The sequence below is a fragment of the Frieseomelitta varia genome, unplaced genomic scaffold, assembly GCF_011392965.1.
Source record: "Frieseomelitta varia isolate USP_RPSP 00005682 unplaced genomic scaffold, Fvar_1.2 scaffold_176, whole genome shotgun sequence".
Classification (NCBI taxonomy): Eukaryota; Metazoa; Arthropoda; class Insecta; order Hymenoptera; family Apidae; genus Frieseomelitta; species Frieseomelitta varia.
The window spans coordinates 151,784-175,481 of NW_025109483.1; the positions used below are offsets into that span (position 1 = coordinate 151,784).

General features: G+C 34.3%; 5 protein-coding genes across 10 annotated transcripts; 2 read left to right on the forward strand and 3 right to left on the reverse strand.

Moving 5' to 3' along the window:
- Nucleotides 1-267: 267 nt before the first annotated feature.
- LOC122538720 (GATA zinc finger domain-containing protein 14-like) lies at nt 268-4,782 on the forward strand. Its single transcript, XM_043673024.1, has 4 exons — nt 268-492; nt 1,004-1,193; nt 1,271-2,707; nt 3,852-4,782. The coding sequence occupies exons 1-4, from the start codon at nt 456-458 to the stop codon at nt 4,138-4,140; spliced, it is 1,953 nt and encodes a 650-aa protein (XP_043528959.1). The 5' UTR covers nt 268-455; the 3' UTR covers nt 4,141-4,782.
- Nucleotides 3,427-11,306, reverse strand: LOC122538721 (traB domain-containing protein). 2 transcript variants are annotated; one of them, XM_043673027.1, is made up of 8 exons: nt 11,027-11,306; nt 10,437-10,681; nt 9,765-9,976; nt 9,508-9,622; nt 9,302-9,438; nt 8,824-9,233; nt 8,541-8,742; nt 3,427-3,443 (listed from the first exon to the last, which is right to left on the reverse strand). In XM_043673027.1, the coding sequence occupies exons 2-7, from the start codon at nt 10,672-10,674 to the stop codon at nt 8,571-8,573; spliced, it is 1,284 nt and encodes a 427-aa protein (XP_043528962.1). In that variant the 5' UTR covers nt 10,675-10,681; nt 11,027-11,306; the 3' UTR covers nt 3,427-3,443; nt 8,541-8,570. The 2 variants fall into 2 exon arrangements, with proteins under 2 accessions (XP_043528962.1, XP_043528961.1); XM_043673026.1 differs by lacking the exon at nt 3,427-3,443 and having other exon boundaries at nt 8,426-8,742; nt 11,027-11,305.
- On the forward strand, nt 4,950-6,801 carry LOC122538722 (holocytochrome c-type synthase). Its single transcript, XM_043673028.1, has 4 exons — nt 4,950-5,307; nt 5,536-5,780; nt 5,870-6,222; nt 6,312-6,801. Exons 2-4 carry the CDS (start codon nt 5,556-5,558, stop codon nt 6,559-6,561), a joined length of 828 nt encoding a protein of 275 aa, XP_043528963.1. The 5' UTR covers nt 4,950-5,307; nt 5,536-5,555; the 3' UTR covers nt 6,562-6,801.
- LOC122538723 (histone-lysine N-methyltransferase SETMAR) lies at nt 7,290-8,406 on the reverse strand. The gene has a single exon (XM_043673029.1). It carries the CDS (start codon nt 8,403-8,405, stop codon nt 7,650-7,652), a length of 756 nt encoding a protein of 251 aa, XP_043528964.1. The 5' UTR covers nt 8,406; the 3' UTR covers nt 7,290-7,649.
- A 1,509-nt stretch (nt 11,307-12,815) lies between the features above and the next one.
- On the reverse strand, nt 12,816-23,688 carry LOC122538735 (DNA-binding protein RFX2). Of its 5 annotated transcripts, none has more exons than XM_043673051.1 (17): nt 23,454-23,688; nt 20,987-21,297; nt 20,493-20,673; nt 20,155-20,199; nt 19,692-19,797; nt 19,409-19,508; nt 19,150-19,305; nt 18,847-18,978; nt 18,382-18,563; nt 17,849-18,319; nt 17,654-17,775; nt 17,490-17,587; nt 17,277-17,432; nt 17,001-17,203; nt 16,770-16,923; nt 16,641-16,692; nt 12,816-16,550 (listed from the first exon to the last, which is right to left on the reverse strand). In XM_043673051.1, the coding sequence occupies exons 1-17, from the start codon at nt 23,461-23,463 to the stop codon at nt 16,507-16,509; spliced, it is 2,523 nt and encodes an 840-aa protein (XP_043528986.1). In that variant the 5' UTR covers nt 23,464-23,688; the 3' UTR covers nt 12,816-16,506. The 5 variants fall into 5 exon arrangements, with proteins under 5 accessions (XP_043528986.1, XP_043528985.1, XP_043528988.1 ...); XM_043673050.1 differs by having other exon boundaries at nt 20,493-20,685; nt 23,454-23,687; XM_043673053.1 differs by lacking the exon at nt 23,454-23,688 and adding an exon at nt 21,371-21,448 and having other exon boundaries at nt 20,493-20,685.
- Nucleotides 23,689-23,698: the final 10 nt, after the last annotated feature.

Below are 23,698 nucleotides of genomic sequence, written 5' to 3' on the forward strand. Positions count from 1 at the left end.
CCCCCACCACGATGTTCCAGGATGTTCGAAAAAAGCAAACTCGATAGGAAGAGAAGACGAGAGAGATTGCGATCGTTCCGAAGCTTTCATCAATAGTTTCTCCGGGTCGTCTACTGGCAGGTAGCATCTGCCTTCGAGTGATTCGAGCGGGGAGTGACGTAACGAAGCGTTACGTCCTCTACCCCCATCACACGTGTGCCTTCTCCTGGATAGAGAGGCCCCTACCTCGTACACCAGGGACCAGAGGCGTCCTCCCATGCGACTGTTTCCCCGCTGGGTATCCTCTTCTCGGTCGAGGCGTTCTCCTCGACGCTGCAGTCACCTCCAACAGTCCCTTCGCGAAGGTAACGACGGTAGTGTCCAGCTTTCTCGCGGATCGACTACCTGTAGTGATCGGTTTACTCGAAGAGGAATAAGGAGAAGAAGAAGAAGAAGAAGAAGAAGAAGAAGACAAGATGAAATCCATCGGGAGGCTCGTCTGTCTCGTATGGGGTACGTTAAGATCGGAAATTCCAAGATTTAGCTTTAAATTTTCTTTCACGAGTCTTCTCGCGAGGGGAGAAGCACGATCCCGTCACGATCCCGTGAGTACGCAGGCTGCTTCACGCGTGAAAAGAAAAGCATCATCGCGGACCATGACGAGCCATAACCAACCACTTTTTTCCTTTTTCACGGTGAAACGAGTTCCTTGAATGGAGAGCGAAAGTTCTTAATTTCTTATCTATCCTTCAAAGGGAAGGGGGGGGGGAGGGTAAAAACGAATCCTCTGAGTGTTTTGTTCAGTACCAGATAATCTGAGATGTTTGATTAATTTACTTATAAAACGGGCAACAGCAGACGTTACGATACTAGGTACTTTTGGATTTTTGGTAATTTCAGTCAACGCTGGAGGCTATTAAATAATTTCACACGCCGAGAAGTCAAGGTTTCCTCAAGAGGAGTGTTTTCACTCTTTTTTTTTTATTCTTCCCTTTTTACCCGACCGATTCCCATTCTGTGACAGTGGTTTCCGCGCTCGGAGCCGGCGTCCTCGGGCTGCAGCGACCACCACCCAGATACTCGCAGCAATACATGCCGGAAACTTCCTTCACTTGTCGCAACAAGATCGTAGGAAGCTATTACGCCGACCCGGAGACTGACTGCCAAGTGTTTCACGTCTGCGTGTCCGTAGCCGGCACCGTTCAGGACTACAAGTAGGTTATCCCAGGTTAAGAAAATATCCGACCCACGCCGACTCGTTCGTCATCTGTTCCGTTGCTTTCTTCCCAAGGTTCTTGTGTCCCAACGACACCGCGTTCGACCAGGAAAGCCAGACATGCGCGGACTGGTACGACGTCGACTGCGAGGCAGCCACCCTCTACTACGCCAGCGACAATTTCGACCTGTACAGGATAGGATCGGGCCTGGAGTCGCTTCACTACGACAGCATACGCAGCGACGCCGAGCCGCAAGATCATCTTCAACGGTCCGAGACCAGCGACCCTGTCCGCTCCTCCGCCAACACCCTCAACCGAGTACAGCCGTCGAACAGCTACAACGGCAACAGGGACCTGAGAGGCAGCAGCAGCGGCAACTTTTACAACAATCGGAACGGCAAGGATGAGGACTACGAGAACGAGAGGCCCTACAAGGACGAGGTTGCTCAAGAGAAGAAGAAAACCGGTGTCAGAAAGGTCAGCAGGAAGCAGCAGTACAACGACAATGGCAGCAACAGTTACGTAGCGTCGAGCACGAGCGTGCCTGCCCCTGCCCCTGCCAACCAGAACACGTACACCGGTTTCTACAGCGGCAACAACTACAATCAACGGGCGAACGGGTTCGTGCCGTCGACCACCGCCAGGCCCCAAGAGAGTTTCAACAAGAATCAGAACACGCCGAGATACAACACGCCGTCGTCCACTTATCGGCCGAGCACCGTCGGCTATCAGAACAATTACAACTTCCAGTCGCCGAGCACCACAACCAGAACGACCATTTACAACGCCTACAACGCCAATTCCAATTACAATCAGCAGAACGCCGCCGGTTTCAGCCAGAGTACGACGGCGAAGCCGTTCAGCCAGAGCACCAGCTACAGCAAGAATTACAATCAGAATTACAACAACGGCGGACAGCCGTTCGCGCCGTCCACGACACTGCAGCCTAGCACCAGCTACCAGGCGAACGATTACAGCAATTACCAGAGAAATTACAATAACATACAACGCACGAGTAACAATAACGTGCCCTATCAGTCTACCACCGCTTCGCCTACCATTTACGATAATAATTATAATAATAATAACAACAACAACGGACAGTACAGACCTAGCACGACTATCCGGCAAGACGTCTCTCAATCAACCACTAAATACTTCCCCAGTTACGCAAGCAGCAATTACGCGCCTACAACGTACAGTCCAGCAACGAAGAAGTACATTCCCAACGACAATGCACAGGCGCAGACCGCCGTAAGGAACAACGAGAACGGACAGTATTACGAGAAGTCTAGCCAACCTGTGAAAAGCTCGTCCCAGTATTACGAGGTAACGAGAGCGCCGAAAAAAGCGACGCAGTACAACAATTACGAGGGATCGAACGGGAAATATTACACGGAGACTAGCACGGGGACCTACGATCTGGCGAGATCCTCGGTTGGGATAGGGTTCAGTCCTGCCAGCATCAATCATCTGGCTGAGACAGCAAGACCTACCACCCCGGTGCCAAGGTACTAAATTAGATGATAACTTTCAAACCTGGTTTTTGTATTACATTATATTAATTATATTACAATACTATATAATATATATTATATATATTATATTATTTATATAGGACATACATTATAATGTATGTATAATTTAATAGCCCAGTGCGAAACGTACTAAATTAGATAATAACTTCCAAACCTGGTTTTTATATTATATTATTTACTATTTAAATTATATATATTATATAGTATATTATAATACAGTACAATATATATTATAATATGTTATAATATATTATAATATATATATAATTTAATAGCCCAGTGCAAAGGTATTAAATTAGATAATAACTTCCAAACCTGATTTTTATATTATATTGTATTATTTACTATTTAAATTATATATTATATGTATTATGTAGTATATTATAATACTATATAATATATTATAATAATCCCGGTGCCAAGATATTAAATTAGATAATAACTTCCAAACCTGGTTTTTATATTATATTATTTACTATTTAAATTATATATTATATGTATTATACAGTATATTATAATACTATATATATATTATATAATTTAATATCCCGGTGCCAAGGTATTAAATTAGATAGTAACTTCCAAACCTGGTTTTTATATTATATTATATTATTTAAATTATATATATTATATAGTATATTATAATACTATATAATATATATTATAATTATACATATATATATATATATATATATATATATATATATATATATAATTTAATATTCCGGTGCCAAGGTATTAAATTAGATAATAACTTCCACACCTGGTTTTTATATTATATTGTATTATTTACTATTTAAATCATATATTATATGTATTATATAGTATATTATAATACTATATAATATATTATAATATATATATATAATTTAATATCCCGGTGCCAAGATATTAAATTAGATAATAACTTCCAAACCTGGTTTTTATATTATATTATATTATTTACATTATAATACTGTATAATATATATTATAATATACTATTATTTAAATATAATACTTCCAAATCTGGTTTTTATATTATATCATATTATTTATATTATATTTATTTATATTAGTTACATTAAATAACTTGAGGTTAAATCGCTGTATTGAGAAAGATCTGTTTCCACGTACAGGAGGATCTCTACGGTCACCACCTACAATCCGAACATCTTCAACTCAAACACCCAGAGACCACCGCAATCGCCGACAACCCCTAGGGAAAGTACTTATGTCAGCGGATCCGCCAGACCATTCTCGTCGACAACGAGGCTGCCAAGTACCACGACACCGCGACCGAAATCTGGGAAGAAGAACGACTACGACTACGCCTATTACGACAACACCGCTGGACTGGAGTACGACAGCCTCGATTTGGAACACGTGGCCGGGAACAAGGAGTCGACGAAGATCGCGAGGAACTGATCCTTCGAGAACATAAATCCATGCCACGCGGTTGAATTAGAAATGTACCATTTTTCTTTTTCTTTTTTTTTTTTCCCCCGAGAAGCTGAGGAATAACAGTGGCCAGTCTATCGTCAAAATCGGCTTTCGATGATAGTTGAAGAGAAATATATTGAAAACCGGTTTTGTTGTAAAGAGTAGATCGCCTTAAGTATATAACACAAATAGGGATTTCTCAAAATCTAATAACAGAGTATTCTGACAGATCTGTTCTGCTTTCCTCCGAGTACATTACTTTCTCTACAGTATTGTAGGTTAGAATCACGGCGAACGAAAGAGTTTCGCTCTCGCATGAATAAAAATTACGAATAAGTTACGAAACGCGACGTTTCGTTGTTGAGGGAACATTTAACGCGATTCTTTTGTCGGAATTTGATATCTTTTGTACATATAACGAGAGGTGTTACGTTCCACGATGATGTCACTGTTCGCATGGTAAAACCTGCGGGCCGAGTGTATATATTACACGTATTTCAATTTAAAGGAAAGAGCACTGGAAAATAGTTGCACCCTCTACTTGCACGATTCCTAACAAACTTGTTCAAAATTTCAAATTTCGAATCTACGGTTCTGCCAATAAAAGTACGTGAAACCTTCCTAAAATTTGGTGGAATTATTTAATTAAATATCGTTGCGTATATACCTATGTACAGATATGTGAAAATAAAATTGATTTTTGTTAAAAAAAAAAAAAAAAAAAAAAAAAAAAAACCCCGCCACAAAAAAAAAAATAAAAATTCCCTTTTTTTTTAAAAAAAAAAAAAAAAAAAAAAACAAAGGAATTACTCGTCAGATCTTCTGTCATAAACTTTTCGGAAAAAAACTTCCCACACTCTTGGGGGAAATCTTTATGACCTTAAGAAAAATCACTAGAAACAGCAATGTGACACAAGTACTGTTACTGCCGTAGCACTACTGCCATACTGTTTCTGTTGTACGTTTAATCCCAAGTGATTTAAAGAATTCGGAATCGAGATGTTTCAATTCTTTGAAACACAATACCTTTAATTCTCAAAGTTTATTTAACTTATCTAGAATCGTCTTAATTTATCGAAAGGTTCTAATTCTACATAAAGACAGATAATCAAATAGATATACCAACGATATCATATATGTTTATAACTCGATGTAAGTATTTTATTAAGACCTCCCTTTTGTCGAAGTATTGTCAGAGCATTTCACGACTAAGAAAATATATTCTCATCTTCTGCTTTAACATATCTAGTTGCGACATTGAAATAACAGGCGATACACAGCTTATTGCATAATCTACTTATAGGTTATCTTTCCAATGCTCATGATTCTTATTTTCTTGAATGAAAATGTAAGTGTTCTAATTTCAAATGCTCGTTACAGAGATTTTACTATAAAAGAAAATGGGAAATGTAATGAATTCTGCTGTATCGGCAGCTGATGCAATTACCTCTGTACATCAGCCAGAGGTTTCAAATGTACCGTACCATGAAACACACAAACCCAAAGGAAAACCTCCTCCAGAATGCCCTATGCATAAATCTATGCAGGAAGAAGCACCGCCAATGTATTCCAGCGAATGTCCGATTAATGACATGGCTCCAAACGAAATCAATCCTTTAAACATGGTTAATATTCTTATCGACGCGTTTGAGAATGAGAATAACTTTTCAGACTAGTTCATTTTCCCTGAACGATAATTTAAATAAAATTGTAGATGCCACCAGCTAATCAACAACCGGCACCAGATCAGCCTTTTCCACTGCCAACGGAAAGACAAATGTCATCCATACCAAAAGCAACAGGTGATGGGTTTTGGATGTACCCTTCGCAACAAATGTTTTGGAATGCGATGCTGAGAAAAGGTTGGAGGTGGAAGAACGACGACATAACACCAAAGGACATGGACGATATAATAAAAATCCATAATGCAAATAACGAATTAGCGTGGCAAGAAGTGCTTAAATGGGAGGCACTTCACGCGAGGGAGTGTGGTACTCCAAAATTGCGCAGCTTTGGAGGCAAAGCCAAGCAGTATTCGCCACGTGCACGCATTCGATATTGGATGGGGTGAGCTATGTCTGCAAAGAAGAATAACTCGATATTACCAGGATTACTCTCAGATTTGGATTAACAAACATGGAACTATTTCCTTTTAGATACGAACTACCATTTGACCGGCACGACTGGATTATAGATAGATGCGGAAAGGATGTACGATATGTTATAGATTACTACGATGGTGGGGCAATTGACAAAAATTATACTTTCACCTTGCTGGATGTTAGACCAGCTATGGATTCGTTAGAGAACATTTGGGATCGCATGAGGGTTACGTGGATGCGTTGGAAATATTGCAACCAATCAAGCGAATCGGAGTGTGCCACGAAAAACGAAGAGAAGAAATAGATATTGACAGACCGAAAAGATATTAGCTTGTTACTGAATTCTACGCTCGTTTTAATGAATTACATGTTACAATGTACAGTTTTTAAAATACAGATTAACTGTACAGGACAAACCAAAGAAGTTCGCTAACGCTTAAGAAACAAAAAGAATACTAGATGAAAATCTAATATTTTTTTTGTATGTATATAATTATGATAATTTTAAGAGAAAAAAATAAACGGCAAACTTCTGAAAGTTCAATTTTTTTAATTGACGTGTACATTCTAGTAAATTAAAAAGATTTTTATAAATCTTGAGACTTGTTCTTTTATGTATCGTACACCGCTTTATTGTCAGCACTAAACATTATTCGTACCCAATAATAAATGAAAGAAATTCTGTTCAAATGTTTTGTAAAGTAAAATTACATTATTAATAACATTCGTGTTACTTAAAACGTGTAGATGTTTAATTTCATTGGAAAATTAATTTATATCGTGCTTAACTATTTCACTGCACATATACATATGTATATGTACATTGCATTCTTAAATATTTTACTGCACATATAAATATGTACATTGCATTCTTAAACAATATATCTTTATTAACATATATTAACTGTTACAAAAAAGTTTGATACATATATAATAAAATGTTAAATTGAGGCTCAAATAACGAGATTAGTTATAATAATATATTAGCATTCAATATTTTATTATCCGAAATTTTATCCTTCTTCCTTTTTAAATCTCACTATGAAATCGTGATTTATAAATCATTTCTTAATCACAATTCACATTATATTCTTAACCCTACCTTTCTTTGACAATTTCTTTTTAAATTTACAATGTACTAAAGTTCATTATTTTTCCTAATACACTAATCCCCTTGCTTCTGCACTAATAAAAAAAAAAACCATCATAATTTCTATATGCAATCGACACACTAACTCGCTACACTCTATTCCACTCGTTTCATTCCTTTCTAAAAATATTCCTTGACACTACCTAGCCCCAATTTTCAATAAACAATGAATAAACAAAATTTTATATAAATTTACCAAAGACAATTCATTTTTAATCAATTTATCAAAGGGTTTAACAGTTTTAAATAGTATTATGAGGCAGATAGCCAAAACAATTATTGGAGCCACAGAGACAGGGTGTATGACTAAGATTATGGACGGAATTAACAACTCCGCCAGCATAGTCAAAAGTTATCTCCTCGCCAATCTTTATATCTCTGGACGCAAACAAACATAATCGTGGTACTGGTCCTTCCACTCTGACAGGTACGAGATTAGTATTAGGCTCACAACTGTGATTCGAGTATCGTCCAATATTGCCAAAATGTTTGGGATCTATGCACGTCACTATTACTCGATCACCGATATGCTCAGAAACCACAAGCACGTAGTTCATGGTATTTTTATTCGCCTCGACTCTGCGTCTTGCCTCCTCGATACCTACCACCTCGCCAGCGTACTCGCAAATGAATTGACCTTTCTTAATCGACTTACTCGTGAACAAGCCGTGTCCTTTCCCATCAATCTTCGACACGACTAGACTGTCCACTGGACCATTCTGTACCAGTCTATTCCCGCATCTTTCTTTACAAGTACAATGTGAGTTACATTCGATTATTGGATCTGATAATTTTTCATCCAGTATACAATCGTCGATATAATTCGGAGAGCCACGTGTACACGAACAATCGGTACACCGAACAGTACATGAGCAACCTAGTGAATATTCTGACTCGAATTCTTTCAAATCTATTCCAGGACCTGGTATGTTACTTATCGTGTACATGACACTAGGTACGATATGCTCGTATTCATCTGCACAGGCAGTCGCCTCCATGCTTATTACAATGTTTATATCAATGAGAAAGCCGAAGAAAGTTCGACAGGATCTTTAAGGATAGGCAGCACAAAATAAAGGAAACAATTGTTTTGCTTTTTGTTTCTCTCTTCTCGATAATATATATATATATCTCAGTAAACAATTCTAAAAGTTTCGGCTATTCTACTGTTTAACACTGACCTTTAACAATCCTTCGAGTGACGATTTGATTGATTGCAACGTACTAACGGAAGGCAATGGTATAATTTTATATCCCACATAAATGGTAACTCCCAATAAGGAAGCTTTAATTGTGAATTTCAATATTTTGCTTGATAAAGGTTGAGGAGGTACTCTATAAAAAAAAAAAATGGAACGAAAGTATTGGTATCTGCAGTAATTTATCCATGAATTCCTATGTTAGCTTCATATATACCGTATAATAGGCCATATGTCGGAGTCTTTCACTTTTCCCCAGTTTTCGACTATTCCATTGATATGTCCTATGCCAACAACTCCTACAACTCTTGGTATTTTTAGCCCCTGCGAAGTATGTTGGGGTTGGGTAGCAATCTGAAGATGGTATGTAAGATACATGTCCCTTTCTGTGACAAATGTTCTTTCTATCGCTGGATATTCTTCTCTCAATGATGAAATCATTTGTTCTATCACTGATTTCCGCTTATAACGCTCTACATCTTGTTTACTAATGTGGGAGTCTAATCGTACCATTAGCCAAGCAAGTTTTATTATTTCCCACCAAGATAATTCTCTCAACGCACGTTGAAGCGTTATGTTAATCGAGCGGTCAGCTAACTGAATAATACAGTTTGGTACCTTTTTCGCCTGAAGAAACACCGTGAAATTTATTTAATGTTTGTTACTTAAACCAGTTGAAACCTATTCTAATTTACCTCTTCAAATGCTATACGAAATTCACCACCTGGTGGCATTCCAAGTTCCTTAACGACATGAGCCACCATGCGATATAACATAATGTGTAACAACCCATTATAAACACCATAGTGTCTTATCGTTTCAGTTAAACTTTCTGCAAAGTGAAATAAATGAACATCATATCGAAAGCATGATGCTTGAATAGACAATCTGAAGAACTTACTAATACTTAAATCTGTTGCATTACGATACAGAGCTTCCTCGTTAATGTTTATAACGTCGATTCTAGCTTTACACAACTCAACTACAACTATCTGAGGCTGTACAGCCTGAATGATCTTTAATTGTAAAGAAAAAATATATGTTTTAATTATTCTACTAGGATGTTCCTACTAACTTCGAAAAAAAGGTATTGCAGTGATCCTTGAGTATTCTAAAGTATCTAATATATTCAGTACATGTAAAATGTAATTTATTTACCGTTGCAACATCATTTTGGCTCTCAACACTAAAATGTGCTGTGCCCACTAAATATAGTTTTCCTCCCCATGGTGTAGTAAGTAATGTCACTGTTTCTGGTAACCTTTCGTCTATGCTTACATCATATTCCGGTTGAATAGATGCACCACTATCTTTACTTTTATAATTACTTTCATTCTGAGTACTAAATCTCAATTGATGACCAACAACTTCTAAAGTGAAAACAATCTTGGTTTAAATATATGGCTAGTAGTATCCAAAAAATTCATAAATGTGTAAAAATAACATCTAGAAACTATCGTATAAGTGATGATAATACCTTGACGTTTTGAAAATTTTGTTTTACTTTTATATTGCACTGGCATTCTGAGAGCACTAATATACTACTGTGTCAAGTTTACACTATAACTTAATCAATATTGATTTTATTATCACATTAGAAAGACAGAGAGAGAAGAAAGACCTTGTAAGTCTCTTTCTATAGAAACCTTAAAACATCAGCTGTTTTAAAATGCCTCTTCAAATAGCTAATAATACTTGTGACAGACTATATGTCAAATTCTATCGATAATCATAAAAATTAAATTATAATAAACTACAAAAGTGAAGTGAAAACTTCTTTGATGATATTATCATCACTTATAAGTGTTTTGTGAAAATGTTGACTATCACCTTTAGTTTGATCCTCTTTAAAGTCTATCACAAGTTTAACAGTATTCACATCTGGTTTTGATTTCTCATCTGACTGTACATCTATTTGCAATTCACTACTAATTAACTTTTCAGGTGGAATTGTGATATGTAAACTTCTATCATCAATATTTTCTTTTGCATCAACTACAAAGTACCGTCTAGTCAACAACACATTTTCATTGTTGCCAAAATCTGAGCTCATGACATCTGAAGACATTTTATACCTAATATTTCAAAATATATTATATACAAATAAATATGAGATTGGATCGTTTTTACAGTCTATTTAAAGCGAAGAATAAATTTAACTAATTTAATTAATTACAAAATTTAACTAATTTAACTAATTATAAAAATTTAATTAATCTTATACATTTAAATTAAATGGAACATCGAAGCAAAATTATTTAACAAACGCAAAAAAGCTACAATTCTAAAACAAAAAATTTCAAGGAAATTGGTTAAAAACACTTAAACGTTTAAATTACATTCTCCTATAACCTCAATAACAATATGGTTTTAATAATTTCATTATTCTAATCATAAAAATGACTCAAGATTTTCCTTACAAAATATTACGTTGAATAATAACTGATGTTTCAAATGTACTTTATGTTATATCGTAAATAAACGTAATAAATGAAAACAATTAAAAACAAAATCTGGGACAACCTTGTTACTTGTAGATGACGTGTCAACAACTGAACGCTAACTGTACAAAAATCGTTTAATAGGTATTCAGTTATTAAAATAAGTCATTCTAATAAACTTGATAAAGTGAATCCAGTTTCTCTTATCGTTAGATTTTATGCTTTACTTATCCGCAAACACGCAAAGTAAGCAGTGGTATACTACCTATAGCAATCAGTTAACTATAGAAGGAAGTATCGATTATTGTCCTAATTTTTAATTTAACGGCAAAAATTATACATATTAAATATATTGTTTCCCCTTTCTGTAATCTTGTTTTAACGCATAAAATTATCATCAAACTCGAATATTTGCCAATACTAATGGATATATTTTATCAATAAAGACTAAAAAGATACCCTTGTGAATTCTATTTTTCAAATTCATTCAAGTCGAATTTTTTAAAATTAATCACGATTTTATAGTGAGTACATTTTAGAACGAAAGAAGTAAAATGTGCAAATAAGACTGCGGATATTTATACATTTAGTTAACAAAAATTTAAAAATTTGGTAAGAATGAACAGACATGTATAATACGCAACAAATATTCATATGTTTAGATTTAAAAGATAAAACAAATCTGAATTTACATTGCATTAGTTTAGTTATATAAAATTTTACAAAATTTCCACGGTCTAATAATGCTAACAGAAATATTTGATTTTATACACTCACCAATGCAGCCGTGACCTTGTAGCGATCTTGAAAGAAAATCAGGAGGATGAGATTGTCTTTGCTGCATGTAATTGCATTCTTTTTCTTTAAAAATTCAGTATTTCACTTCACTTTCTGCAACAATATAGAAAATCATAACAATATATAACAATATAAATATATAATAATTAGCTTATAATTCGAATAAGAAGACGAACAAGTTGGAAAATTCAAATTAAAATTGGCCGATTATTACATACAATTAAAAAATGGCCGATAGAGGGCGCCGTTCGTGATTCGAACGTAACGGAAAAATTTGAATTGAATTGTCTACTTGAACAATAATTTTCATATACTGCAATTTCTATCATCTTTTTTGTAATTATATATTTTATTGTCGACATAAATAACCAAATTCTCAATAAATTAACTATACTCGCGAAGTAAAATAAATAAAATGTGTGTTATACGAAGGAATGTATTAGTAATGTTCATTTTCATATTACAACATTTCATATCATAAATTATATCAATATATAGTCCTTAAGTTATATTGCGTATGAAATGAGTAAAATCTTACCGAATTTGGGGAAATATTGTGAAAAATTCAGAATATTTCCATCACACACAACACACGTACTATACGGAACGCGCGCGACATGGCGACTGAAATAAGGGTTCACTCCGGGGTCTACACGACAGACTTCGGGGTCTACACAAGCTCCGTGCATACGCGGGTAAATTTGAACAAGACGAACATCATTTTGCAAACTTCTCACGTTTTATAATAAAATATTTATGATAAATTATGATAAATATAAATTCGCAACAAATGTGATAATTGTAAGTATATATTTAAAAATAAAACAGATAACACCTAATTGATAGGTTTTAAATTCGTCGTCTTTATTCTTTTAAATGTCTCTCATTGAATTATGAATATTTTAATGTAAAATACTTGTTAACTGAATGACTTGTAGATAACATCACTAAGCAGATAACAAACGCAATCTTACAAGTTTTAAACATATATATTTATTATTCAATTTTTTGTGATTCGCACATTCACACAGTTCTTAGAGTTTCTTACACCTCACATAATTTATATAAATTGTTATCGTTTTGAGCTGCATTCAGTAAAAATAATCTTATTTAAGCAGTAATGAATGACACTCGACTTGTGCAAATCTGGAGGTATCAAAATATTTTCTTTAAGTTATAAAGGAAACGATACTTTTACTTTTCCTCCTTTAAGTGTATCTCTTAATTTTCTTTTTTTTTTTTTTTTTTGTTTGTTCTCAGTGTTCATCTCTTAACAACGTAGTAAATTTTTTTTCTGTCTTACAATTGGAATTATTTAAGGCCGTCTTCTTTCGCAACATAGGAAACCATGTTAAGTTTGATCTTTTATCATCAACAACAAGACTACAATTGCTTGCACTTTGTGATAATTATGTGAAACTTACAAACAGCAATCTTACCTAAAAAGTACAAAGTACAAGTAAGTATCGATGAATATAGAACTATGCAAAACATTTAATTAAATAGTATCATTTTTTTCTGTAATAATAATATCTCTGTTGGATTTTGATTTTTAAATGCTTCATTTTGAAAATGAATTTAATTAATACACGTTTCTATATTCAGTCGTACTTGCCACCATCGGATCAATCCTTATTGACAAGAAAAGAAATATAGAAATTTCTTAGAAAGCCATTCTTATGCTAAGTACACATATCAGTTTTTACACGTATAAGCTCATTATAGTTATGGAAATATCCTATTCTTTCCTTTTGCACAAATAATACAATGCGCAACCAATAATCAATTTACTGTGTGACAATCAATCCCTGTTTTTGACTTAAATCTATAAAGTTTGACTAGTATGCAATACTTTTATACAATAAATAAACATACATATATATATATACATACATACATACATACATACATAAATACATACATACATACATATATATATATTTGTATTATATTCTCATTAAAACTATTTATGAATATCGCAATGTAATAAATTTGACCAGTATTTAGTACCCTTTATTATGATCCTCAACAAGATGAATTTTTTACTTCGGAAGAAATTTTTTGATGTAAAAACAATCATTTAAATAAATTTAAAAGAAGCAACCACGTTTTTTTTTTTTTGCCCGGTACAATATCTTTACAAAATGCATACATTTCCTGCTAGCTGTTTATTTAAGTCTTTTTTTCTACTCCATCACTTTGAAAAAACTCTTTTTACAAAGTAAAACACTATAAAAGAAGCCCTAAAAGAAGAGCATAACTATCTGTCTCATTCATTTTGGTCGTTTGGCCTCGATTTTTTATATAATCAAGGTACAGTAAAAAAATGTTCGTTTCTTTCTTGTATGAAATAAAAGGCACCAAGTTTTGCCAAACATTTAGTTTGTTCATAGGAGTGTTCATCATTCAATTTGATATTGAATAAGAGTAGCGTCCTATAATTGATTCAAATATTTATGCAGTTACTCATTTCTACTTTGAGATACGGTCTGATTTAGGATTTTTTTTGAAAAATCAAGCAATTCATATATTCTTATATAATAATCCTCAAATTCTTGCAAAATACGTAACGTGCTTTTACAAAGTCTAATTAAAAATAAAACAGCATAATCTATACAGCAGTGTTCTGCAATAAAAAATACGTTTGCAACATCGATTCTGTATCTGAACGATCTCGCGTGCAGTTTGTAACAATTTTGAAATATAGTTTTTGATATATTCAACCCACAAAATATTCAATAGTGCAAGTATCAATTCAAATTTGAGTGCCAGTTTTACAAATGAACCCTTTGTTTTAGAAACTTGGGATTATTAGAATAACTTTCTGACATTCAGTGATAATCATAATAAGCAAATTATTGGAAAAACATGTTGAACAGTAATTTCATTGAAACTTTGTACTTCTCTCAAAGGATATGATAGTATATGTATACATTTGTTCATGTCATTAAATATAAGAAATGAATAATATGACATAAAATATGAGAAATTTAGACATATCTAACTTTTATGAAAACAAAATGTAATAATGGCTATAAAGTCTTAATGAATGTATTGGTATGCAACAAATTATACACTCACTCTTTTTTTCATTTTCTCTCTTTCTTTTTCTCGCTCATTTTCTCAATGAATTCACTAAAATGCTTAGAAATGAACATATTAAATTAGAAGATAAGTCTTTTGGTATTATATCATAAATAATTATAATATATCAGCATTAATTTAGCTAGTTTCCACATTTAAGAAGTGGTTATGACATATATAATTAAATTAAATACCATGTATAAAAAAATATGTATGCTTCAACTTTTGTAACAGATTACATATTTCCACATATTTCCATAAAATAATACATATATAACAAAAAAAAACATAACATTAAATTCATAAATACACTTGAAATTTTGTTATTTTTTTTTACTACTTAAATGAGTTACTTGAGTGTCTACAAATACAAATCATCTTCATTCTTTTATATATAAATACATAAATTATGTAATAAATGCGAAGTATGTTTGAAGACACTCAAAGATTTTACTGCTTACAATTTCATGTTCTCTTTTTCTCTTTTATTAAATTTCAACAACTGTGCAATTGTTTGTCATACCATTCAAATATATATATATACATTTAATGTAAGAACCATAGTGTATATTCTATCAGTAAATCAAAACGATTATATTATACCATTACATTCACCTTCACTTTTCTCATCGCTGTTTTGTACTATTCGTTTAAAAGTACTGAAAGAATATATATAGATTATAACACACAGACGGCTCACAACAGAACATTTTTACGCAGCTCGATGTATAATTAATAAATCGCATTAAAAAATATGAATGTTGGAAATTTTTAAAATTCGATTATACCATTATAGTAATCTAATTTGCATCTGCTCCAGTAGGAATAATTACTTTTCTTTCTTTTTCTTTTGACAATACCGTCGGCAGGGCGGATCTTGTAAAATGTTATTCGATTATTTGTGCAAAATAGAATCCGTCGATATGAATTATAGGAAAACGATTTTCCTGTTAAAAATGCTGTCTTTCCGACTATTTTTTTTTTTTTTTTTTTTTTTGCACAAACTGATTTTAAGCTCACTCGACTTAATTTTCAACATGCTAAAAAATATAGTACATTAAGTAATATAAAATTCAAGTTATAAGCAGGCTATTAATAAATCTTCAAATAATCGTCATCTTTAATTAAAATAAGTTATTTGAATTTTATGTATGTACGAAAGCTTTAAAAGAAATGAAACTTGTAGTCGAGTAAGCTTTCAATAATGAATACTATAAGGGCATGATAAATTCATGGTCCCATACACATTTCAAAGATGTTTCGACTAGATGATACATTAATGTACTAAACATCGTGCCAGCGATACCTTATACTTGTACCATATACTAATATGATACAAGATTGCATTACATATTCCTACACATTATATCACACAAACTTACTTAGATTGTATATATCCTGGGCGTTCGTTATGCAAAAATCTTCTTTGTTAAAGTCATAATACAATAAGGTCTCATCTTATATAAAATTATAATTTATGGGACTAGTGTGTTAGTAGGCCTGCATGCTCTTGTGCTAACGTTTCATTCTCAGGTGCTACTGGCTTACTTCCAAAACTAAAAGACGTAGGCACGCAGTTAGCTTGGTTTCATACGCTTTGGTTGACTCGTGTTTGATGCATCTGAAAGAAATAATATTTTTATTTTAAAAATATTTGATGTAAATGAATAAAACTCATGAAAAATATTAAACAACAAACTCAAAGACTCACCTCCGTTAGAAGTGGCGCCAAACGCGCTAACTAAAGAGCAATTTTGACTTTTCTGAAAGAAAATAAAGCCAACTAATAATCTAGTAATTAATCAAAATATATATTACATCATTTGACAAGAATACACACATCTCCCATTACTGCTATTGGAGTTGTCCCTGTAGCAACAGCTACTTGATGCTCGATCAAATAAAACATGTACTCATCATACAATAATCGAATCAGATGAAATGATCCAAAACTAGCTGCGCTTCTTAAGGTAAGGTCACGAATGACCATGGAACTATTGAATGAATAGTAAAAAGATAATCAAAAACACTAGAAATAAATCGTCATTTTTCATGTATTTAAAATAATTACCTATAAAAGGACCATTTGAGCAAAAATTGTCGAGCAGCTTTTGCAAATGTTGGCTTTTCCTCAAACGGTTTAAGAACTTGAGTTACAACGCTCTTTAACCAAATTGCCCAATCTTCCAATGAATTCTGCTGTTGTAAGGTTACCTTAAAATCTGCTTCCAAACGTTGTACCATTGCATAGTCGCATTGACATACCCACGAAGCCTATAAAATATACATACATACGTGTTTTTTTATATTAAAAAGACCATTACATTAAATAAATTAGCATAGATACCTGTTCTTGCACATTATGAAAATCAACACGATTCAGATCAGCTAGCATTTGATTTATTTGACTAGAATTCTGAAGCACTGCACGCGCAGCTTGAGCAAGGTGATTCAACGATGTATAACGTCTTAGTGTCTGGGCAAACGCAGACACAGCAGTCAACTAAAATAACATCTCTGTTAACAAAAGACATACTTCATCGTTATGTTTTAATACTACCTTTATTTGAGTCATTTCTTCGGGACAATCAGCCATTGCTGACGTTAACCACGACTCTAGTCCTTTTGCAAAATTTCGAATAGACTGTGTTAATGAACCTGAAGATTATACGTTAATTAGTACCATATAATAATAATGTAAATGGCGTAATCAATGTAACTCACTCGGTATGGGTCGCAACACGTTAGGCATTAGTACTTCTACCAAATTTTGATAAAACGTATAGTCAACTTTCCTTATGAAATCTTGAACTTCTGAGCATTTACACATTTGATATAGCTTAGTCCTACAAATAGCATAAAATGTCATCAAAATTCTATTCATAAATTATTCAAAAAAGCCGAACGTAGAAATCTTACTTCGATAAATATTTTTCTTCCTCACACTCATCGCCATTATTATTGTCCTGACTACGCCAAAATTCTCTCCAAAGGCTTTCTACAGTACCAAACTCAAAGTTGAAAACAGCATCTAAAAAGGCTTCACAGTGTTCTCTGTATATACTACGAAACGTGTCAATATCTTCTAACGTGCAATCTTCTGGAAGGGACGAACCGTGCCCGACTATTATTTCTGGAAACTCTGGAATAGCACCATTCGCCTCGCCAAGATACTGATGATACTGAGGCGGCGAATTATTTGAAGAAATATTTGTATTCGAATGCGTATTATTTTCGTACGTAGTGTCCTGCTTTTGATTCACAAATTTGAATCGTTTCGTTTGCGAATTTGTACCTTGCTGCTGACGAGGTGTTCCATCTTCATTTAACATGACTAAAGGAGAACTGGGCTTAACGCGAATTCCATAATAATGATATTTTGAATTTCCCCTGTGAAAAGTGGCAGTGATTGAAAAATAATGTAAAGTATATTTAGAAATAAAGTTATTTACCTTGTGCCCAGTCGTCTAGTTCTTAAACCCAAAAAAACAGAACGTATTAGTTTCCCAAAACTTGCGGCATTTACAGGATCTAACTTATTTTCAGAGCAGTGACGTAGATAATGATTGTAAAGAGTCGATCTTGGAAGAGAGACACCATCTGCTGTTTCATAATTTTCGAGCAACCAATGAACCTAATTACATATGATTACAAATCATTATAAACTCCAACATTATATTATCAATAAACATCGGATATAACACTATCTACATATAAAAAGATCAAAAGATAAAATGCCAATTAAAACGACACATAAAACCTACACCTACTAGTAATATTTATGTTAGAGAAAATCTTGCATTGTTACTGAACTGAAGTAAGTCTTGAGAAAAAAAGCATGTCTAAAGAAGCAGTTTTACATGCTACAACGAATTAGTACAGCTAAGCTTACAAATCAAAATTATGTATCAGCTTACTGTTGCTTGGGAAACTCTAGTGGCATGCGTCATGTTTGCAGCCGCTGCTGCAGCGTCTTCCACAGTGACAGCAGTACCTCCTGAATTACCGCTGATCAAGTACGCCCCTCCACCCCCGCTAACCACAGTTTCCTATCAAACAACCCAATACCAATACCATATTAAATCCCAACTTTTAAAAAAAAAGTAGCTTCGTTATAAAATCTCCATTCAGTAACTTAATGCAAATTTATATTGTATTAAAACCGTATCTACAAAGAAGATAAAAGCAATGAGAACCATAAACATGCATTGCTATCTTACCGCACTTTCTGTCTGTGGACTAGCACGTGCAGCGGCTGCAGATATTAACGCGTGTGCCGTAGGATCCCCATCTACAACACTCTGTTGAATAAGATACGTGCCATTGCCCTGAGATAACAATTGTCCGGTTGTAGAATTTGAACCTTGACCAGTAACCTAAATACAATAAAATATTATTCATGATAATACTACAAGACACACGTTACATTTTGATTGCCATTACATCTATTAATTGAAAATAAGATATTTTATAAATTACCTGAGCATACGTTACTGGCGTAGTTGCTGGTGTGTAATACTGACTAGAAGCAGGAGTGTACATTGCTCCTGCTTCTCCAACAGCATATACAGGATATGTCCTGCAAAAGTCAAATTATAAGACTGAGTGAAACAATCAAAGAAAAATTTTCGTTTTTTTTTTTAAACTGAGTAACGATTGTTTAGACAAAGTCAGACAAAGAAAAGTTACTCGTGTCTAAGAACCATAAAAATCGCTAAGGTCGCCCGCTTTGTAAACAATTACCCAATTGAAATATACTTACATCTGACCATTTGTCGGTATATACGTGGAACCATCCCCCTCAACATATTGAACATAAGTAGGATGAGAAACCGATTCGGACCCCACTGCTTCTGGTTCTCCAGACACTGAAACAGAGGCGATATTTCAATTTGTTTATACAGTTAATACTTTCCACATGGATCAAAGTTTGTGAAATACATATACTGTTTAAAAGTTACAGAATTATATCTTGCCAATTATTAGAACAAAACAGAGTGCATCTAAATAAGCGCTTGCACTCTTAAAACAAAATTTGATATCTACACGGTATTTTTACTTATTTACATGGTTCTTTATTATTCATACAAATAAAACAATGTACTAGATCATGCAAAATTGATGCATAGAAAAAAATGATATACAGCTCTTTTACAAATATGTTGTACATTAGTAATGAAAAAAAAAAAAAAAAATAATGCATGCTGATTATATTCTGCCCTCACCTACTGCCGTTGTGAGGGACGCGTAGGATGGTGAGTCACTGGTGCCTAGTGTGGTCAGAGTAGAAGAACAGAGGTGCATGTTTTTCAGCAGCATGGAAAGGGCCAAATCTCTACTCAAACACTATAATTTTTTTTCAAACTGATCCTGATACTCACCCCTAACATATACTTATAAGAAGTCTCTCGACATCTTATCGCAATTTTTTTTTACACGTATTTTATATTTGTTAAGACCAATCTCTCAAATTTGGACGTTTTGCAATATCGCAATCGGAAATTTTGTGACTAACAGCTGAATGAAGTGAGAATATGTTAAAATTCTTCGGCTTAAAACGCACCTGTTACCGTAATAAAATGCGGAGATCCACTGACAATGGTACCGGCAGACGTGGATGTAGCGTCGGAATCAACGAGAGTATGCTGACCAGAATGGGTGGTATTCACTACAACTTGTGCTGTAACATGCGCTGGAGTACCTGTTGAGCCGTTGGAAGAATCTGCAGCTGTTTCAAGCGGATCCTGAACCAATAACTAAATTATTATTTATAGTATGCATGTTCTCATGATCAACGGCAAGTTTCTATATAATAATATAAATATTTAAAATAATTTTTATTTCTAGTAATATTAATTATATGTATACATATAAACTTTCTAGTAGTATTAATTATATATATACATATATAAAAGGTTTTATATATTTAGTATATAGTAAAATCTTCTAATTAGAAGGATCTCCTTCCTAATAAAAGGATTATTAAATTTAAAAAAGGAAGGAAATCTTCTTGCTAATAAAGGATTTAACTGAATTATGTAACGTAATTGAACAAACCTGTATAGGTTGCAGATTGTTTGGACTGGAAGGATCAGGACTGGTAACAACAGTGATAAGTTGCTGTCCTCTTGTAGACTGACTCTGTGCTGCGTTACCACTGCCACTGGAGCTGGAAGTAGTCACGACAACAACACTTGGTTTAGGTTCCACCCCCACTGTTGTAGAGCTACCCCCACTGTTATTAGCTCTGGTGGATGCTGTGAGGGCATACTGGGCTCCTGTCGTAGTCATGGTAATCACTCCTTCACCTCTCTCTACTCCCACTGTATCACCACCACTGCTACCTCCCCGTTTGTGAAGGGAAGAATCTGTAGACATACACACATACAGATGTAATAAATATCAATAATACTTTCCAACAGACTAGCAACGCAAGGATACCTTCTATAAGTTCTTTCTATAAGCATCCTACAGAATGCGATCACTAAAGGAACATCATTGACTGATCAGTTGAAGAAGCCATTGATAATACCATTGAATGTATAAACTGATTTTAAACTATCACACGTAGTAAGTACTAAGCAGATACACATTTAGTAAGTACTATTTTTCAAAGGTCTTCAGATATAAGTAAAAAAGACAAATATTTTGCAAATGGATATCTTGTACATTTTAGTGTAAGTATATTGTACAATGTATAAGCTTGTATTAATTGCTTTCTATGTTATAAAAAATATATCATGCAAGTAATGAAAGAATAAAAATATAATAGCGTTGATCATTTTTTATTTTGATAAATTTCAGAGTACACGTCGTACATGTCGAAGCATGATTGAACAGCGATGCCTCTTAACAGCGAGTCGGCTGTTATAGCGATAGATTAACAGACACCCTAACCTACATATAAGAAGGATCGCCTACGTAATTTCACGCAGGTGTGCAGCATTTAATAACCTACAGATCAAAGAGAAGCCCCAAAGAGCTTCCAATACGAATGAAACGCGCTATTGTCGTTTCGACGTACATATCTACAGCAAAATGTGTTGGTACATCCCGTACCTGTAGGGTGGCAGGTACCAAACAATGTTTCAAAGGGAAGAAAACGAAAGGGCGAGGGATGGTGACTAAAATGCAGCATACGCGTGGATGGGCATAGAACTCTTGTCAAGGGGGTTGAAAGTATCGATAGGAAAGGTCGGATCATAGGTGCAATTAGAGAGTATTAAAACCTCCCTCGTGATCAATGGCAATCAATTTTATAATTAGCCTGCGTATTCGTGAAAAACTTTCGACGTTATAAAAAAAAGAAATGAAGTAGGATAGTTGCATATTACATCGAGAGAAAAAAGTAACATTTCCCTTTCTGCAAATTTATTAATTTAATGATTAATTTAAGAAAGATACGCGTTACGAATATGTTACTTAATATTCGATATTACGTTATTCTAGAAAATGGTGATTACATTAGAAAGCACGCTGCGTATGCACCTGGCCTCTGTTATGCATGACTGATGCTTGAAAGTGTTCTGCACACCTTATCTGCTGCTTTACATTACACGTTCCCTACGCATTCTCTCATATTCATATATTTCGGAATATTAATATTACCAAGTCCAAAATAAAACCTATTACATCTTACGAATATAATATCTGCAATATCGAACAGAAACAAAATTGAACAAAAATTTGAAATTTGTAATTTATTGTAGCATCATTTTTAATTTTAATAATTAGATGGTCGAAGGTGGGTAAGTTTTCAGTTGTGCCTTTTCTTTTATGCTCCAAGAAGTACATTGATGGAATTGATAAGCCTATTTTAATTAAATGCTACATAGGGTTCCAAATATTAGATATATCCCCCAAGCAGGGTGCACAATAAAATCATCAAACCGTAATGCAATAGGGGAATACATAAAGCAAGAAATCTGCGATGGTTCTTCCCTGCGAGAGAGATTTTATTAATTAATCTCTTTCTGCTACAAAGAACACTCACAATCGAACGATATACCCATTAAAAAAAAAAATACAACATTCTCTGAAATGAATGGAATTTTCAAATCTGTGGAGATGAATATAATCGCGCTCGGATATTAAAATAACTAAACGTTTTCAACAACGTGGCGTGAACATTTTCAACAAATCTTCACATAAAAGTGTTGAATGGCGATGTACGAATGACCGCAGCGTGATGACTCTACGTCAAGAAATACAATTGCGAAAAACAAGAAAAAACGAGATTCTCGCATTCAACGACATCGCGGTTGCTCGAACAGTAACCATCGACAATCAAACGATGTCAACTATCGTTGTGCGAGTACGCATTGAGGGTGATAAAATTAACGCAGCAAGAGGCCTGATAAGGCGCTAGTAAAGCTGCATGTCCGAACGCCATGGAGCATCACGTTCGCCCGTGGCCATCGGAGAAAAAAAATTATTAAAATTACAAATCGCCTGCGACGATGATCGAAGTTAGAAACGATAGACGAAAAAAAAAGCGCGAATTCTACGTTTCTTTTTTACTCACCTGTCTTCATGAATGGCGTGTACTTTCAACACGACGCCCGGACGCACTTGCGCGACCGAACGTGTCCCCCCACGTATATCAACCGGGGCTTCTCCCCGGTTCAAGGAACCGCCGTGCTTGTCACCCAGGAAACCACGCGACAGTCAAGGCACCGTAGAAGTGGAAAAGCGGAGCAGCACACTCCGACAAACCTGCGTATTTTGTTGTCGACGGCTGGTCGGAGTGTTGGTTGTCTGCTGCTGCGG

Coding starts and splice junctions, on each gene's coding strand:
- LOC122538735 (XM_043673050.1), bottom strand. Junction 18,564..18,846: donor CTAGAGTTTCCCAAGCAACA/GTAAGCTGATAC, acceptor ATATGTAATTAG/GTTCATTGGTTGCTCGAAAA. Junction 17,433..17,489: donor AAGAAATGACTCAAATAAAG/GTAGTATTAAAA, acceptor ATGTTATTTTAG/TTGACTGCTGTGTCTGCGTT.
- LOC122538723 (XM_043673029.1), bottom strand. CDS start 8,405: ATGGAGGCGACTGCCTGTGCAGATGAATACGAGCATATCGTACCTAGT.
- LOC122538722 (XM_043673028.1), top strand. CDS start 5,556: ATGGGAAATGTAATGAATTCTGCTGTATCGGCAGCTGATGCAATTACC. Junction 5,781..5,869: donor AAATCAATCCTTTAAACATG/GTTAATATTCTT, acceptor ATAAAATTGTAG/ATGCCACCAGCTAATCAACA. Junction 6,223..6,311: donor CGCATTCGATATTGGATGGG/GTGAGCTATGTC, acceptor ATTTCCTTTTAG/ATACGAACTACCATTTGACC.
- LOC122538721 (XM_043673027.1), bottom strand. CDS start 10,674: ATGTCTTCAGATGTCATGAGCTCAGATTTTGGCAACAATGAAAATGTG. Junction 9,977..10,436: donor TAAAGAGGATCAAACTAAAG/GTGATAGTCAAC, acceptor TTTTCACTTTAG/AAGTTGTTGGTCATCAATTG. Junction 8,743..8,823: donor GACATATGGCCTATTATACG/GTATATATGAAG, acceptor TTTTTTTTATAG/AGTACCTCCTCAACCTTTAT.
- LOC122538720 (XM_043673024.1), top strand. CDS start 456: ATGAAATCCATCGGGAGGCTCGTCTGTCTCGTATGGG. Junction 493..1,003: donor GCTCGTCTGTCTCGTATGGG/GTACGTTAAGAT, acceptor ATTCTGTGACAG/TGGTTTCCGCGCTCGGAGCC. Junction 2,708..3,851: donor CCTACCACCCCGGTGCCAAG/GTACTAAATTAG, acceptor TTCCACGTACAG/GAGGATCTCTACGGTCACCA.